This window comes from Diabrotica virgifera, chromosome 8 (genome assembly GCF_917563875.1).
Source record: "Diabrotica virgifera virgifera chromosome 8, PGI_DIABVI_V3a".
Classification (NCBI taxonomy): Eukaryota; Metazoa; Arthropoda; class Insecta; order Coleoptera; family Chrysomelidae; genus Diabrotica; species Diabrotica virgifera.
The window spans coordinates 66,006,396-66,023,530 of record NC_065450.1 but is presented as its reverse complement, the minus strand read 5'-3'; the positions used below and the strand labels follow the sequence as shown (position 1 = coordinate 66,023,530).

The following is a 17,135-nucleotide window of genomic DNA, read 5'->3' as shown; positions in this document are numbered from 1 at the left end:
TATTGATGTCGAGCTAATTAAAAAAGGTGGTCATGAACTCATAAGTAAAATCCATCAATTAATAGAAAAGGCCTGGCAACAAGAAATAATGTCGAAAGAATGGTGTGGTAGTATTATTATACCAATACACAACAAAGGAAAAAAAGGCATGAACTACAGAGGAATCTCACGAATCAACACTACGTATAAAATATTGGCTTCAGTATTATTAAAAATATTACTACCATACGCCGAAGAAATAGTTGGTGACTACCAGTGTGGTTTAAGGCCTAGAAGATCGACTATTGATCAAATATTTACAATAAGACAAATGCTTAAAGAATTGGGAGTATAATCAGGACGTGCATCAGATCAGTAGCGATTGAGTTGCAAATTACTTAGTAAAAGTCAGTTGCTACTCACCGTCCTTAATGTAAATACATTTATGTAGGATTCGTTAAAGACAATCGTAATAAAAGTCCGTGTGATGTTTAACAGTTTTAATTATTAAAATAGACAACTAAAATTATAGATACTATAAATTGACGAAATGTAAAAGTGTTTGTGTAATTGCGACCAAAATTTACGTGTTCTTGTTCTTACAAAAAGAAATGAATTTGGATATAATTGCGTCTAATCAATATTATAACCGGCTTGTCACAATACCCGTCTTAAAGCGTCTTTTTACGTCTTATCCCCAATGACACGTCTGTCGTGGTTCTGATGTTAAAATCGACTAACTGTATTCATTCCGACGCTAACCAAAATTATCTTACTGCTAATCTCCTCTTCATGCTTAAATCCGAAACTATTAAAATTCGACTGCAATAAATTTCGATCCCTATGGTAATAAAAATTGGTTCACAGTGGTGAATGTTATTCTTACTTATCTCTTAAAGATTCAAAGTTAAAAGTAGTTCGCACCGGCTACCGTAGTAATCCCAATCCGTTCCTCCCATCTGGGCCGACGTAGGTCCATATGTGTGAGACTCTTATTCCGTGCTCGTAATAATAATTAAGAAAAATTATATACAGGAGAATTTAAAATATAAGATACAATATTTACAATTCTACATAATATATACTATATACTGTCAAATAAGCAACCTATGTGCCATGTGGGGAGTCATAGGATGCCAAAGGCCATATCCTTACGGATTTTTGTCCATCACTTGAATTACTTAATAATAAGGTGATTGTAGTAACACATTTTGTTAAATTTAAACGGTCTTTACCCATGTATTTTTGGTGACTCAGCATGTGATTTGCCTATAACAGCACTGATGATTATCTACTTAAATCTAAAACGTTCTGTGATAGATATTACCCTTTGAGGTTTGTTTTTTAATAAATATACCTACAGAAAATATCACTTTTATCCCATTTTTATTCTAACAATCGTTTTTTTTTTTTTGGTTACAGACTGAACTTTCTGGCATCAAATGGCGTAAACTAGTATGGAGCGAGGCGGACAGGAACAGCGGAAGCGGTGGAGGCGGCGGGGTAGGCCACCACGGCCCACCTCCGGGAGGTGGGAGCAGCAGTACCGAACCGTTGGAAGATCCGGTTCTTCGGAGTTACGCGCGATGTCTTGCAGCTGACATTCTGTGCGTATGGAGGCGCGTCTCCACACCCCGAGCCGCCGATATGTTCGATCTGGGCCCGCCGCCGACGTCTCAACCACCGCCACTGAGTCTGGCCGCCTCCAAAGAGTTGTGGATTTTTTGGTATGGAGAGGAGCCGGATTTGAACGAGTTGGTGGCTCCTGAATTGAATATGAACGGTAAGTTCCTTTTTTATAAAAGTGTTTATTTAAAAATGATACATTTCTCCAAGATTATTAACGCACCACCTTAAAAATGGGTCATTTTTTATGTCTCGAATTTCCTAAACCTGTTGTCTGATTTGTGATTTTTTTTAAATATGTTATAGTCTTATTCTTTAACAATATCGCTATAATAATATTGTTGTTAGACAGGTATACCGGGTGTACCAGTCAAACTGATTTTTTCTCAAAGTTCGCGTGACCCTGTGGAATATTCTAGCATTTATAAAATACTGAAATTAAAACTCAACTATAGCCTCATATTTTGTTAACATTCTGTTTTCTGATTCATTCGCTTACGTTGGATAATAAAAAAAGTTAGGTACTTTAACAACTAGCCTTGTTTTTCGTTAATGCTGGATGTTTCTAAATAAGTATGGCAAACTTTAAGGGATAATTATTCTGCATAAAAAATAATGACAGTTTGCTTTATAAACGTATGTCCACAAATGCTTCGTTTTCGAGATAGGGGGTGTTGAAATTTTTCCTACAAACTAACGATTTATTTATTGATCTAAAACCGATTAAGATATGCAAATGAAATTTGGTGGGATTTAAGAGTTAGTTATTGCGCATTTTTTTATGTACAAATAGGAATTTAATATTAACCATTGGCAGGCATACTGGTAATATGACCCTTATGTGCGCCAATGGTGAACATAAAATTCTAAATTGTATGTCAAAAAATGCACAATATCTACCTCTTAAATCCTACCAAATTTCATTTGCATATCTCAACCGGTTTTAGAGCAATAAATAAATCGTCAGTTTGTAAGAAATATTTTAACAACCCCTATCTCGGAAACGAAGCATTTGCGGACATACGTTTATAAAGCAAACTGTCATTATTTTTTCATGCAGAATTACCCCTTAAAGTTTGCCATACTTATTTAAAAACACCCTATATTGATGAAAAACAAGGATAGTTGTTAAAGTACCTAACTTTTTTTTATCCAACAAAAGCGAATGAATCAAAAACAGAACTTTAAGAAAACATGAGGCTATAGTTGGGTTTTAATTGCAGTATTTTATAAATGCTAGAATATTCCACAGAGTTGCGCGAACTTTGAGAAAAAAATCAGTTTGATTGGTACACCCGGTATACAATAACAATTTACCTGTCTAGCAACAATATTATTACAGCGATATTGTTAAAGAATAAGGCTATAACATGTTAAAAAAAAATCACTTAAATCGGACAACAGGTTTACGAAATTCGAGACATTAAAAATAACCAATTTTTAAGGTGGTGCGTCAATTTCTTGGAGAAGTGTATTTCGTATGTTATATTTCATGTGTTATATACATTTTATTATATTTGCAAAACATGTCACCAATAACTTGAGTAATATCTTATCATCGAGAGTATTACAGATATTTTTTGTATATTTTATATGACCTTAACGTTATACTCTGTATGAAATGGTATCAGATTCCTCTTTCTTCTACAGTTTTTCTTTGACTAATTTTTAACACACCAGTTGAAGGTACACAAGGTATCAGTTGAAGGTCTATAAAACGTAAAGTTTTACAACAAAATATATTTTCGGCGCGGTATGAAATACCGCATGTCAGTGGTTGAGGGATTATAAATAATCCGTTAAAATTTTGAGTGACAAAACTTCCAAATTTCCTCGGGTACTACCTACCCTTTGCTACTATTTTTCTATTGTACCCTTTCGTTTAGACCAGAGGTTCCCAACGAGTGTGCCGCGGCACACTGGTGTGCCGTGAAGTACCTGTAGGTGTGCCGCGAAATTTGATTATACTCACTGCCATTATAGAGATTATTTACCGAAGTGTGCCGTGGCTGAACCAAATTTTAAGTTAGTGTGCCTCAAGCTAAAAAAGGTTGGAAACCGCTGGTTTAGACACTTCTTTAAATAAGCAATAATTAAAGCTGTCGTTTTGTGCAAGCAATAAAACTTTTTATCGTCTATTAAAACTTTTACATCACCTTCAATCTTAATTTCATTTCGTTAAAGTATTTATAGCTCCAATGCAATGATTAAATCATAAAATGCCGATTATTGTATATTTTTGCTAATTGCCGTAGCCGTTTATTGGAGAAAAGCTGTTAAAAATTATAACAATATGAATTACTCTGATTTTTTTGAAAAAATAAATAAACCCGTTTTTCTTAATTTTCTTTAAGACCAATAGTAATCGAGTCATACTTTATTATATGTTAGCTCTTCTTCGTCAAATGCTAAATATTGTAGTTTCAAAGTTAAAAGACGGGAAAACTATGCATTTTTCGAGGATAACTTGTTTAAACTTATTTAAAGTATTTAAAAGTATCTATCTCCAGAAATAAAAAAGTCTCTAGCTCAAAAATTAAGTGACTTATAATGAAAAGAATGTCAGTCCCTATTTCTTTTTTCAGCGAAAAAGTGATCGGAGGCAACCCTCTATTCACCACCCTTATTAAAATTAGTCATTGACCTTATTTGGTCTTCTTTATTTATGTATTATTAATAGGTTTATTAAAAGCAAATAACGAATTTTTGTAGTTTGGAGAAAATTGTATTTTCTTCAGAATAGAAAGATTAGCATCAGAGATACGAAAAAATGTTTAAATATGAAATTGTAGCTTATTTAATTCCCAAGAAACAGATTTGCAAATATTTTTTCTACCGCAAAAATTAAGTGAGCTATTGACAATTATTGAAACTTGTAATAACATGCAAAACCACTTTTACCAACCCTTTCAAAGTCACCTCTTTTTGCGACTGAGGATTTTAAAAAGATTTAATATCAATAGGCTTATAGGCCTTATAAAAACCTACAAAATTCTTCTTTACCAAACTTCTTTAAACAAAAGATAAAAAATAAAAAAGTTACGATTAAAAAATCAATATATTTTTTTGGAAAAATAAGGGAGAAATCCAATTGGAAGTATAATAATGTAAGTTAGTGGTGTTTTTGGTCATTGGTCTTATTCATTCTTCTTTATTTATGTATAATAGATTCAAGAAGTTAGACTAACTTAGAATCATTAATTTTTAAAAAAACTGGAGTTAAAAGCGAATAAAGAATTTTTGTAGTTTGGTAAAAAATGCCATTTTCTTCAGAATAGATATAGCTCTTAGAGAGTACAAAAAATATACGATTTTTCATTTATGCACGTACACGAATATTATAGAGGGCGCAAAAGTCGAGGCCTCGAAAAATGATGGCGGACAGTTAATCTCAGGATTGAGATATCTGAAACAAAAATATCGTACTGCATTTGCAAAAGGAAGGTTTATCACGTGACAATTTACCACAATTTGACCAAAAAATAAAAAATAAATATTTTTTAACCATAAAAAACAAAGAAAACGGGCGACTTTTTCACAAAATTTTTTCAAATTTCCGTAAAATCTTTGTTTTGTGGAATTTTTCACTAACGGTGGTAAATTGTCACGTAAGGAACTTTCCTTTTTCACATGCCGTACGATTTTTTTGTTTCAGAGATACCAATCCTGAGATTAACTGTCCGCCATCGGAACTACTTTTTTTCGAGGCCCCAACTTTGGCGCCCTCTACAATATTAGCGTACGTGCATAAATGAAAAAAAAAACATTTTTTTGTATTCTCTAAGAGTTAGGTATTAATATGTAAAAAGTTTTATGTTCATTTTTGATGAAGTTTCAGAAAAAAAAATCTTGAAAAATGCTTATTTTTGGTCTTCTAAAGTGTACTAGTACCTTAATTCCCATGAACTTGGTTAGAAAAAATTTTTTCTACGGCAAAAATTGAGCGAATCTTAAATGAGTATGTATATCGAAAAACATTGGTTTTTCCAATATAAAACTAACACTTTCGGTAGCAAATAAATAGAAAACTATTAATTTTATGAAAAAAATGTATAGAACATTTTTTGCTTAGAATGAATGTTTTTATCAACTTTTGCGGTCAAAATATAATAAAAAATTTCCACTCCCGAGATGGGGTGGGAACCACCCCCATGGTAAAAGCGCCTTTCGGCCTCATATAAATTTTGATTCTTGGACTATCCACTACTTATTCTCAAATTTTCAAGCAAATCTGTTCATTCTGTAAAAATTGCGAGGTGAAAAGCTTCGGTTCCTGGACTATAGGAAAGTCTTTCCGATCCATAGAGCTACTCTTGGCCGCCTCGGAGCTCTTTTGCCGACTTCAGTCCACTGCTGTGCGTTCATTCTGTTTTCTGGTGTGTAGTAGTGGATCCAGGCTTCGTCAACTGTCAACAATCGTCGCTAAAAGTCAGACGAATTGCGCCTAACAAGGTCCAAGCACTGATAAAAATTGGCCACACGATCATGTTTTGGTCAATGTTCAGAAAATTCCGCACCTATCGGCAAGGTCATATTCAAAACTTCGTTCAAAATATGACTTGTGCGCTCTTTACTAATTCTTGTGGCTTCTGCCAATTCATGCACCTTCACTTTACGATCAACTAAAACATTTCATGGATTTTCTTCACATTTTAACACAAAATTGACAACATGGGCAAAATTTCTACTGAATGCCCTACGAATGGTCATCACGGAGGCACCTTATGTTTCAACCACAAAACAAGTACATCGTTTTATAATTTTGTTCATAATAACTTTGACTTAATATTTGCAATAGTTTAGCGCACATTATCAACATAACTTATCAATTACCACAAAGTATTACAATGTATCTGAGAATTATGTAAAAATAAACAGTACTGCTCGGTTCATGTTTATTATTGTTACTAAAACATCTTCATGTACTACCAATTTCCTGCGACAAGTAAGCATTATTACGTAACGAGTTTCTATCAAAATATCAGCTGTGTCAAATGTCAACTATCCAGATAACGTTATCAAACAAAACCGTCTAGTTTTTGGACTTTACCTCGGTATTCCGTGATAAGAGATGCAATGAGTAGTGGACTTAATACAAATCTAATATTAAAATAGAAAGAATAAGAAGTAAACAGGATAAACGTGTATAGGTCGATTCTTGTTTGTATATTTTTGTTTGTGTTCTTGTACTGTGTAAGCATTTATAATCTTTCTAAGATGCAGTAGTTTTCAATCCTAATAGCAATATTAATAATATTTAAAAATATTAAAATATTACTAAACTATTTTTAAATTGAAAACTTATTGGTCCATTTTCTTGGTAACACCTCCATGGCTTCTAAAATTTGCAAGCCAGATGGATGCTGAAGCGAAGAAGACAAGAGGGAATTCAAAAACTTACAATTCACGACCCCATCTGTTCAGCTGGTAAATTCCAACTGAATAAAAATGGAATTTTTATTTTATTTTTTATATTGGTCGTTACTTCTTTGAGTAACTAGGTCCATTTTCTGTTGGAATTTACCAGCTGAATAGACGGGGTCGTGAATTGTAAGTTTTTGAATTCCCTCTTGTCTTCTTCGCTTCAGCATCCACCTGGCTTGCAAATTTTAGAAGCCATGGAGGTGTTACCAAGGAAATGGACCAATAAGTTTTCAATTTAAAAATCTTTTAGTAATGTTTTAATATTTTTAAATATTATTAATATTGCTATTAGGATTGAAAACTACTTCATCTTTCAATTGCCAGATGACGCTAGTCACCTAGCTAGTCCATTCACGTCAGTTGCGGTGTGGGGGATAAACTCTCGGTATTGCCAATTGGAGTATGGAGTAGAAGCCCTATGCTCCGATGAGACTCCAACAAGAGTCGAAAATCGTCGATTCAGAGGGCTGGACTGCGCTCCGTATTCTAACTGAAAAATAAGATTGTTTCGCCTTCGCATTGCAACTGAATAAAAATGGAATTTTTATTTTATTTTTATAATCTTTCTCTTTGCAACCTAGGTGTTTCATTGTAAATGTCTCTATCTTCAAAATAAGACATATTCTGAATAGGCTTATTTTTGGTGATGTCTCAAAAGTCAAAACGACAGATCCAACAGAGGTCTCAACAAACGGTGTACGGGTGTAGCACTCTATACCATATATCCAAGACTTAACAAATATACTTTTAAATGCGTTATGGAAACAAATTGGAACCAGAAATATAAAAACAGTATCGAAGTTACACACCAAACTAAAAACACCCTTAAATATTAAAGAAAGCTCCAATGTGGGTATACTCTCTACTCTATAATAATTGCAACAAAATATATATTGGGAAAACGTCCAGGAATATGTCGGAAAGATTAACATCGCACAAGAGTGACATGAATATTAATAAAGTAAATATAAGCATCGCATTAAATGAACATTCTGTTACGATGTGTTACACTCTAAAGTGTAAACTAAACTATGGCCAAATAGAAATATTGGCAAGGGAAAGAAATCATAACGAAATACTGTTTTGACATTGAAGAGTTTTACTTAAAGGCCAAATTCTCTTAATATTTTTACTTAAAAAAGGTATACTGCTTTCGTCTCGCTAAACTCAACCGTTTTCGAGATAACGCATTTTTAATCTGCGATACAACATAATTTTTTCCATAATATTGTAATTAGACCCGAAAAATAAACTTGAAACCATAATAATAATATTGTGAAAGTTCTCATATATGTCATTGCATCTCAAATTCCATTTGAAGAAATTTGCGATAAATTTTTGTAATTTTTTATGGTTTTAAGTTATTTTTCGGGTGTAACTACAATGATATTATGCAATTATGTTGCATCGCAAATTTAAAATTCGTTTATCTCGAAAACGGTTGAGTTTAGCGAGATGTATCCCACCCTCAGTAATATAAGGGCTTAACTCAAAATTTGTGTTAACTGTGATTTTAAATGATATGGGCACAAAATGAAATTCTCTATCGGTTAGCGTTGACAGAGGGAGAAAAAGAACATGAATGGTTCGGTAAATATATTTATGCCTCTCTCTCACTCTCCCCGGCCACCTCTGGTTTTTACTGCTACAAGGGAGCAATCAGTAACATGTTAGTTTGTGTTTTAACTTTTTGTATTATACAGGGTGTCCCGAAAAGATTGGTCATAAATTATACCACAGATTCTGGGGTCAAAAATAGGTTGATTGAACCTCACTTACCTATATACAATAGTGCACACAAAAAAAGTTACAGCCCTTTGAAGTTACAAAATGAAAATCGATTTTTTTTCATATATCGAAAACTCTCAGAGATTTTTTATTGAAAATTGACATGTGGCATTTTTACGACAGCAATATCTTAAAAAAAAAATTAAGTAAAATTTGTGCACCCCATACAAATTTTATGGGGGTTTTGTTCCCTTAAACCCCCCCAAACTTTTGTGTACGTTCCAATTAAATTATTATTGTGGCACTATTAGTTAAACACATTATTTTTAAAACTTTTTTGCCTCTTAGTACTTTTTCGATAAGCCAGTGTTTATCGAGATATTTTGAATATTTGTCGAATCCACCACATATTTGTATATGGTTAAGTACGGTTATAGAGACCTGTTAATAATCTGAAAATTTATTTATAATTTACATTTTTAGGTATATTTTGAAAAAGAAGCTACATCTCGATAAAAGGTGACTTATGAACAAAAGACTAAGAGACAAAAGTTTTAAAAACACTGTGTTTAACTAATGGTACCACAATAATAGTTTAATTGGAACGTACACAAACATTAGGGGGGTTTAAAGGAACAAAACCCCCATAAAATTCTCAATAAAAACTGGCTTATCGAAAAAATACTAAGAGGCAAAAAAGTTTTAAAAACGTTGTGTTTAACTAATGGTACCACAATAATGAATTAATTGGAACGTACACAAAAGTTTGGGGGGGGTTTAAGGGAACAAAATCCCCATAAATTTTTTATGGGGTGGACAAATTTCACTATAATTTTGTTTTAAGATATTCCTGACATAAGAATTATACATGTCCATTTTCAATAAAAAATCTCTAATAGTTTTCGATATATTGAAAAAAATCGATTTTCATTTTGTAACTTCAAAGGGCTGTAACTTTTTTTGTGAGCACATTTGTACTAAGGTAAGTTAGGTTCAATCGAACTATTTTTGACCCCAGAATGTGTGGTATAATTTATGACCATTCTTTTCGGGACACCCTGTATAGAATAGTTTTTTGTTGAGCCGTTATATTATGCAAAATATAATAAATAAATGGGTCTAATTCATAATAGATCGCTATTTTGCATAAATAGTGACAGGGCATTAATAATATAAGGGACCAAACTTAAACAGTTCCTTATTTCTGTTGTTTTTTTGTAGTATATGGGACTAACTTGAAAGTATTTTTTTTTTTCAATTACATGTAGTTAATGGAATTTTTTTATATTAATTTTTTTTCTCATTGCTACTTATACTGCAATTACCAAATAACAAATCTGCCAAATTTCACATTTATAACTTAACTAAATAAGCATGTTATTTGAAAAAATAGCTGTAATTATGAAAAACAGAATCTTTAAACGCGATTTCCCAAAAATCTACTTTTTTGAATTGTGCCACTATATTACTGAGGGTGCGGTATGTAACATACCCTTTTGAAGTAAAAATATTAAGAGAATAAAACTTTTGATTCAAAAATTATGTAGAGTGGGCAATAAAAAAATTGAACCTATTAAATGAGCGCTAAAAGGCGTATGTGGCTCCGCTTACCAAATTTCGTGTTATTATCCCATACCTGTTAGGAAATATTCAAAATTAAGTAAAATAATAGTATATTGTGCAACAAGTGCAGAAAGGTACTTACTAATTTCTCACGAGTTTGAAAAGTTGCGGTACGAGCGCAACCGAGTGCCGCAATTCAAACGAGTGAGAAATTACCTTTCTGCACGTGTTACACACTTTACTTTTTCTACAACCACAGTTTTTGCTGAAAATAAAAATCACAATTTCCAAACGAAGATTTATTATAATAAATTATAAATTTTAAACTGTATTTAATTAATACTAATCAATTTAAATTCCTTATACCTAAATAAATTACACAGAAATCAGTTGAAAAATCAATGCACTGCCTTAATTTGTTTGAATTTAAACTAGGTATTTTAAATAAATTATTAAAAAATAATGTCACATTTGACGTTATATTTATGCAGTCACGGATTTCCACCAGACCTACTGCATGCGACGTATCTTGCCGAGGTTGCTAAATCCTTATTGGTTAATTGATAATTATAAAATGTTTATTAAGAATAAAATTGCAAAATAAAACAGTTGTAACATCCATAATTTAATTTCTATTCGATAATTAAGTATAATAATTATCCTACAGGTTATATATTTGGTTACACTTTAACCACAGATGTAAACAGAATAGATAACGTTACTCAGAATGGGGTAGTCATTTGTAAAATACCAAATCAAAGTTCAAAAATAATGTGTTAAAGTAGCGAATTTTGCAGATTTCTCGGACATGAGCACTATCAAATCTAATATCTTAAGCGAGCTCCACACTCGGCCGAAGTCGATCGAGGTTCAACAATTACGAGAGTGTAGACGGCCACCTTGTACAACTTTGCCTCACTTCGTTCTACTTCCATTCTCTGTCGGTCTGGCGCGTCCGAGTCAAAGGGATCTTTGTCGGTATCGCACAGCTCTTTGTCGGTATCGCACTTCCTCGCGAACGAGTGTGTAGTGACGGTACTTCAGACTTCGGTCAACTTTGGTGAAGTAACTTCGCCGAGAGTTTGGAGCCTGTTTTAAATAAAACCATTTCATCTAAACATGGTATAATTATATTTATGATTTTATTGTGGAATGTAATGGTACTGTGCAGAAAAGAACTTTCTGGCACAGAAACGTCACTTTTCTGCACACTAATGTCATAAATCTTATACTGTGAGAAAAGATCAACTTTGTTAATATAAAACTGCAGAAAAGTGCACTTTGAGTAGTGGTTGTAGAAAAAAGTTTAACTTTGATACCCTGTATTTCGGTTATTATCAGCTTTCGTACTAAAGTAAGTTAGCTTAAATCGACCTATTTTAACCTCAGGAATCTAAGGTTAAGCTATTGCCCATTCTTTACCAAACACCCTGTATATAGAGATATAACAGGAGAGAGAGGGAGAGAAAGATCAGTTTGGGGCCAACTTCATTACCAGTGAGAGAGTCTTAAAGGCCTCAGTACCTTAGAGAAGAGTAGGAAGAGCTTTGATAATCAGGTCAAGGCCAATAAAAAACTTGTGTGTGTTATTCGAATGATGATATTATGTTCATCATTGTTTTAATATTTATCCTATTATTAGTGATTCTCTAACACTTTTCCCATTTTTACACCATTACGCATTTTTAATATCAGTAATCGCACGTAATAGTATACCTACATACTAGAAAACGTATCGGGGAAGTCGTTCTGAAAGATAATTAAACTCTTTGACATCATTATTTGGCGTACATTATTAATCGATTCAAAAAGATTCGAATCATATTAATTTTTGATCAAGGACATCTCTAGTCGATATTGTGAAGTCTCGAACTTGACCTAAATATTGAACTCGGTATGATTTTAATAAAAAATATTGCGTATTTTTCTGCTGATATTGAATGTTATATATATTTAACCTGATTTCCAAGATTTTGTTTGTATTTAGTGCAATAATTTAATATTTAGTGCTGTCTACTGATAACGTAATTTTTTTATCGATAAATACCTAACTACCTATTATAGTCCTGGATCCCGCGTACCAAATAAATATTATTAATAGCAAGCTGAAATTGTCAGCTGGGTGGGTGAATCATTTAACATATTGTTTGTAATGCTCTAACCTCGTTTAACCATCTAAATTAATTAATGATAATACAGAGAGAAATTTAACTGACATATTGAACAAAATCCATTCAAAGTTGTGGTCATTCATGCGTTTAAACCTATCATTAAATACTGTACAAATTGTATAAATAATAGTGTTTGTCACATTTGTTGTTAAAATTTTGCGCAATCTAACAATTCTAGATATTTTCATGTTATTTATATGATTGGATATCACTGAAGTTGACTGATAAGTCTAAATATATTTAGTTGTGGTTTCTTTGGGAATAATAATAATAGAGTTGGTAACTGAAAAAAATATTTATTTTCCGTTTGAACTTGGAAAAGCATTATAATCTTTACGCAATCGAGACGGAGTAGGTAATAAATACAAATTATTTTAGTGCTTTTCAGATAAAACTATCCACCTTAAATAACTTTTGAACCACCGATGTTTAGAAAAAGCGCAAAAACAAGTCAAATAATATTTGAACGGGGAGACATTATGCCATATTTAAGCTAGTCGGGAAGGCACCCTCTCATTCCCCGTATCATTCCTTTTTTTGATTACGTCCATGTTTTTTAATTTACATTTGGATTCTCCTCTTTGTACTGTTTTCAAAAATGTATAATACACATGATGCTTAAAGTGATTAGTTCATGAGAAAAATAAATACAAAATCAAGAAAACTGCATTGAAAAAAAATATTTTTTTAACATTTTATTACAAACATTTTTAGAATGAACATTTAACTACCAAAAATTTTACCAATAATTCAAAATAACTTTGGAAATTTTGAATAATTATTGTTAAAATCTTAAATAATTATTGCTAAAATTTTTGGTAGTAAAATGTTCATTCTAAATGTTTGTAATAAAATTGTTAAAAAAAAATCATTTTTATTCCATCTAGTTTTCTTGATTTTATATTATTGATTTTTCTCATAAACTAATCTCTTTGAGCATCATCTACTATTTTTAAAATCAGTACAAAGAGAAGAATCCAAATGTCAAATAAAAAAGGTGGAAGTAATTAAAAAAAATAAGAGGGTCCCTCTCCCGGCAAGGTTAAATATGGCATAAAGTCTCCCCCTTCAAATATTTGACGTGTTTTTGCGCTTTTTCTAAATATCATAATATGATCGAGAGTAAGAGGAATGAGTAAAAATTTTCAAACAAGTTCATCTTGACTAGGAAAATTACACTTCTACAAAACGGTCATATACTGGGCCAATGAATTGTATTATTAGACTAGTGCGCATCTGTAAAAATATTAGTACATTTGGACGTTGAGAGGTGACTCAATTTTTTTTTGCAGAAATTGCTTGAAAATAACTCAAATAATAATATTTGAGTTATCTTCCCTCTCAAAAAGGTCCGGAACATTGTTTAAATAATAAAAATGTCAAAAAATGAAGGAAAAATTCGATTTTTTTCTTCGTTTTTTGATTATAACTTTAAAAGTATTCATTTCCGAGAAAATTTGTACTGATATAAAAGTAGCGCAATTAAATTTCCTACAATATAGAATTGGTTAAATATTTAAAAAATAGTCACCCTTGTTGCAAAATAGCAATAATTGCGAAAAAACCATACAAAAACAAGTATTCGCATTTTACGTTTTTCAACCATTTATGCTACACTTAGAACCTTCATATTTCACCCAGAAAAACTTTATGATACAGTAAAATAGTACTGTAAAATTCATTAAGATCGGTTCAATAGATTTTGCAAAATAAATTTTGCAGTCCAGCTTTCGCAAAAAAAATTCATGTTTTCAAAATGTCACAGGACTGAATATAAAGCAGACAGTAAGTTTAATTTTTTGCGTATAGAAGTGTACTGTACCTTTCATTTGCAACTTGCAAAATTAAAATCGATTAACTACCACGGCGTCAGGAATTTTTTTAAATAAACATTAATTATTGGTGCTACGCGCAGGACAGCGGTTAGTTTGCTCTGATTGAGCATTCCAATGACCTTTGATAATGATTGATACATTTTAATTAATATTACATTACGATATAAATAAATAAATTTATTAATTGCAAAATAAAAACACATACTCTATCTTTTAAAATAATACTTTTTTTAGCAAAAACTTTCTTTCTCATATATTTTAACTTAGAGAATAAAAGTTTTATTATTTTTAAACATATGCAATTGTTTAAACAATATTTCACAAACAATAATAAAATTAGTTTGATTTTTGTGGAATTAAAATATTAAAATACAACAAAATATAGAGTAAGAAAATAATATATTAGATAAAGATTGGAAGAAATTTTGGTGAAAATCAACTTGTGTGAATCGAACACCGCTGTCCTGCGCGTAGCACCAAAAATTAATGTTTTATTTAAAAAATTTCCTGGCGCCGTGGTAATTAATCGATTTTAATTTTGCAAATTGAAAGTAAAGGTACAGTACACTTCTACAAGCAAAAAAATTCAACTTGCTATCTGCTTTATTTTCAGTCCTGCAACATTTAAAAAAAAATGAATTTTTTTTGCGAAAGGTGGATTGCAAAACTTACTTTGAAAAATCTATTAAACCGATCTTAATGAAATTTACAGTGTTGTTTAACTATATCATAAAGTTTTTCTGGGTAAAATATGAAGGTCCCAAGTGTAGCGTAAATGACTGAAAAACGTATAATGCGAATACTTGTTTTTGTATGATTTTTTTCGCAATTATTGCTATTTTGCAACATGGGTGACTATTTTTTAAATTTTTAACCAATTCTGTATTGTAGAAAATTTAATTGTGCAACTTTTATGTCAGTACAACTTTTCTCAGAAATCAATAGTTTTAAAGTTATAATCAAAAAACCAATAAAAAAAATCGAATTTTTCCTTCATATTTTGATATTTTGGTTATTTCTATGTACTATGTTCCGGACCATTTTGAGTGGGAGGATAACTCAAATATTATTATTCTAGTTATTTTCAAGCAATTTATGCCAAAAAAATTGAGTCACCTCTCAACGTCCATCTCAAAACAGATGCGCTCTGGACTATATTGATTAACTTTTATAAAGCTTAGGATATAATAATAATTCTTAACAATGATTCAAAACACTTCCGGCTGTTGATACTCTAATATCCACAGAAAATCGCGGTTATAACAGTTATCAAAATCATCGGAACATTCGCCGCTCATCGACCTTTGTTCGTCGTTCATAACGGCCCAGAAAACGGCACGAAGAGGGGTTTTGCGGCCGTTTATCGATCAACGTGTTGGCTGCTGCTGCTACTGGCATTGGTATTGGTAAGCATTGGCATCAGCTTCGACATGCTTGTTTGGATTTGAGCCTGTGACCGTATCCGAATAGGAAGGTATTATATGCGTGCATATGTATGTATTCCATGTGCCGCTTGTAATGCCGGCGTTTTGGAAAAGCGCGGCAACAACGCCGTAAAATGGAGAATTAAAGTCGTAAAAAAGTCACATTGAACTAAAATAATATCTAAATATCAGAAGTATATCAAAAACGAAACTTCTGGAAGTAGGTAATGATAATCATACTTCAAGAGGCTAAAATAAATTTTTGCGAAACTTTAAAGGGGGGGGGGGGGTTATGGTTTTTTTAATTATTTTTCCTATTTTTTATTATTTTAGTATTATTATTTCAAATAAAAGTGCATACTTTCAAGAATACACTCTGAAAATTTCAAAATAATCGGAGTAAAATTACCAGAGATACAGGGTGTTGAATATCCCTACCTTCGACTCGCTTTGCCGCGACTTCGCGCCAGCACGCTTGAGCGTAGTTTCAGCGCCATCTATTGATAAGTAGTATAATTTTGGTTTACTGTTCTCTATATTTGAGTACTCATCATCATTCTATTTGCCTTATCCCTATGCGGGGTCGGCCTCCCTAATCGCATTTCTCCACACAATTCTATCATGGGTCATATCAATGTTAATCCCCTTTAGCAACATACCCTGCCTTAGCGTCTCCCCCCAGGTCTTTGGTCTTCCTCTCCTACTACTTCCAGGAATCTGCACTTCAGCTATTCTTCGTATTGGGTGATTAACGTCTCGACCTAATATACTCATTTCTAATTTTATCCTTCTTTGTCACTCCACTCATCCATATAAGCATTCTCATTTCCGCCACATGCATTCGTTGTTCCTTTTTCTTCTTCACTGCCCAACATTCAGTTCCGTACATCATAGCCGGTCTTATGGCTGTTTTATAGAATTTTCCCTTCAGCTTCATTGGAATTTTTCTGTCACACAACACACCACTCGTTTCTTTCCACTTCATACATCCAGCCCTATTTCTACTGCATGCATCTCCATCTATTTCTCCTTCTTCTTCTTGCAGTACCGTCTCCTATCGGAGGTTGGCTACCATCACAGCAATCTTAACTTTGTTGGCTGCAGCTCTGAACAACTGTATTGAACTGCACCCACACCACTCTCTTAAATTTCGCAACCAGGAAATCCTCCTACGTCCCACATTTCTCTTTCCCGAGATTTTTCCTTGGATGATGAGTCTTAGCAGAGAGTACTTTTCTCCTCTCATTATGTGGCATAGATATTCCAGTTTTCTCCAGTTTTTTTCCAGTTTTCTCCATTACTCTGTAATACCGATCCTGTGTACTTAAAACTATTGCTTTTCACAATCATTTCACCATCCAAAGATACCATTTTATTTGTAGTAA

The 17,135-nt window shown here is 32.3% G+C and overlaps 1 protein-coding gene across 2 annotated transcripts in view; it reads left to right on the top strand.

Annotated features, from left to right (window-relative positions):
* The window catches only part of LOC114331768 (mediator of RNA polymerase II transcription subunit 13), a 369,259-nt gene that overhangs the window by 122,381 nt on the left and 229,743 nt on the right, over positions 1–17,135 (top strand). For both annotated transcript variants that reach the window (XM_050659705.1, XM_050659703.1), the window contains exon 2: positions 1,402–1,762. In XM_050659705.1, the coding sequence (XP_050515662.1) occupies positions 1,402–1,762 (361 nt within the window). The remainder of the gene's footprint in view (positions 1–1,401; positions 1,763–17,135) is intronic.